Genomic DNA, 2301 nt, shown 5'->3' with positions numbered 1-2301 from the left:
TATGTATATTGTTTTTATTTGACGCTTTAAAAGAAATTTTTGAATCGTAACTGTTTCTCGATCATTTCAAAAACTATAATAAAAAAAATACACCCACACGGGGTGGGGGGTCTGATTAATAGCGACTCTAAGCTGACTTTAAAAAACTTTTTAATTGATAATTTCACTTCAATATTTAAAAATAAAAGTAAATTTTCCCTATGCTTCCTATAGCCATAGTTTTTAGTGATTCCAAAGTTTCGGGTTACGGCAAGTTTATCTACTTACGAAAAAAAAAAAAAAATTGAAAAGTATCAAGTTTCTGTTTAATGTTAAACTGTCTTTATACGTAACTTAAAATCAATCAGTAATATGAGAAAGGCAGCTTGGCAATATTTATCTCTCATTGTCTGCAGCAATTAAAATGTCTTAGTTTCCTTTTTAATGACGGCTGAGTTCGTTTTTCATGAAGAAAAGTTTTATTTTTTTTTATATATTTCTTAAAGCGGCGGCAACCTTGAAAACCTTAGCTTTGGCTATTTCGGGATTACCTTATACGGTAGTGCATTACCATACATGGTCATTACTATGGCTGGCTTCTGATTGGCTGACGTTGACTACATAGTTTGTGAGAGAGAGATGGGGGATGGTGGTGGTGAAATAGAAAGAAAATAAACGCCTGATGGTTTAATAACTCCAGCGTTAGCCGGGCTTCTGAGTCATCGGTGTGGTGGGAGGGAGGAAGGAGGAGAAGGATAAGTAAAAAAAAAAAAGCTGTTTTTTTTTTCCCTTTATGTCAATGGTTATTTAAGATATCAAGACATCCATTTTCTTTTTCTAGTTTTGTAGAAAGCAAAACTTAAAGGACTTAACAATAAAATTTATTTAATGTGTATGTATATAATACATATTTATCTTAGTCATCATCTAACAATGCTTGTTGGGAACTTTAATAATTGTTAAAGTTATTATTTGAAATTCCTAAGCTACTTGAAATAGCATTGGAAGCCGGTAACGAGCCGCCAACGTCACAACGCCGTACGATATATTTCCTAATATGGTAAATACGTTCGGTAGCTGGATGGGCGTGGCCACATCGCCAAATACGGCACGTGTTATTCAGCAACGAATCTTTAATGATGCCGGCATATGACGACGATCACTAAAAGTTGGCATCAACGTATGATGGCTATTTAGTTGAGAACTTATGTAATATATACGTGTATAAATGATTTCTCGAATAAATTAATCGTATTTTATTTTCAGTAATCATAATTAACTGAAATATTTTTCAATGGAAGGGATTTTTTTTAACAGATAGTGGTTTATAAAATGTTACGAGAATTCGTTAATATTTTTAAAAAATTAGGATGTATCTAATAGATAGATAGTAGTGGAATAATTGTCTAGATTTTTTTTCTCGTATTAATACATTAGCATCATCGAGATGTGTGGTAAGTGAAAAATAAAAGAAATTTGATTTAACCTAGCAGCTCTGCTCAAACTGGAAACCGTATCGTGAGATGTAGTAAATTAGGTCATTAGTCTGAATAAGTTCCTATTACTTAGTCGGAAAATTTTTCAGCGTTAAATCCACTTTGGTGATAGTTTTTATTTCGTATATTTTTTTAAAATTCATTTTTCTGATTTCAAATCGTTTTGTGTGGTCAGATATTTGGAGAAACCATGTCGCCTCTTCAAGTTGGTATATTGAATCTAGAAATATTTAGAATAAATTTGTATGCGTATAAAATATAAATTGGTCGACTGATGTTCGATTCCTTACGAAGTCGTCAAAGCTGTTTCTAAAGGTGATTTACAACTGCTGTCTTCTACATATATGATTACAATGTTAAAAGGTGGTCTAAAATTTCTTTCAGTGGGTTTTGGGTCATGTTTAGCATTAGTTTATTTTCTACGATGTTTGGAGTTTGATTTTCTTTGTAAATTTAACATGGGATTTCAAAGATACTTACCGTTGGTTTTCATTATTTTTCAGGGTGTGATGGTTGGAATGGGACAAAAAGACAGTTACGTCGGAGATGAAGCTCAAAGCAAGAGAGGTATTCTTACCTTGAAGTACCCCATTGAACACGGTATTGTTACCAACTGGGATGATATGGAAAAGATCTGGCATCATACATTCTACAACGAGTTGAGAGTTGCACCCGAAGAGCACCCTGTCTTGTTGACTGAGGCTCCTCTTAACCCCAAGGCCAACAGAGAAAAGATGACCCAAATTATGTTCGAAACCTTCAACACCCCCGCCATGTATGTGGCTATTCAGGCTGTATTGTCCTTATATGCTTCCGGTCGTACCAC

The 2301-nt window shown here is 33.9% G+C and overlaps 1 protein-coding gene across 1 annotated transcript in view; it reads left to right on the top strand.

Moving 5' to 3' along the window:
- LOC106876805 (actin, non-muscle 6.2) overlaps positions 1–2301 on the top strand; it is a 6186-nt gene that overhangs the window by 2512 nt on the left and 1373 nt on the right. The window contains exon 2 of the mRNA XM_052969295.1: positions 1979–2300. Coding sequence (XP_052825255.1) covers positions 1979–2300 — 322 coding nt within the window. The remainder of the gene's footprint in view (positions 1–1978; position 2301) is intronic.

This window comes from Octopus bimaculoides, chromosome 7, assembly GCF_001194135.2.
Source record: "Octopus bimaculoides isolate UCB-OBI-ISO-001 chromosome 7, ASM119413v2, whole genome shotgun sequence".
Taxonomy (NCBI): domain Eukaryota; kingdom Metazoa; phylum Mollusca; class Cephalopoda; order Octopoda; family Octopodidae; genus Octopus; species Octopus bimaculoides.
This window is presented reverse-complemented; position numbering and strand designations above follow the sequence as displayed.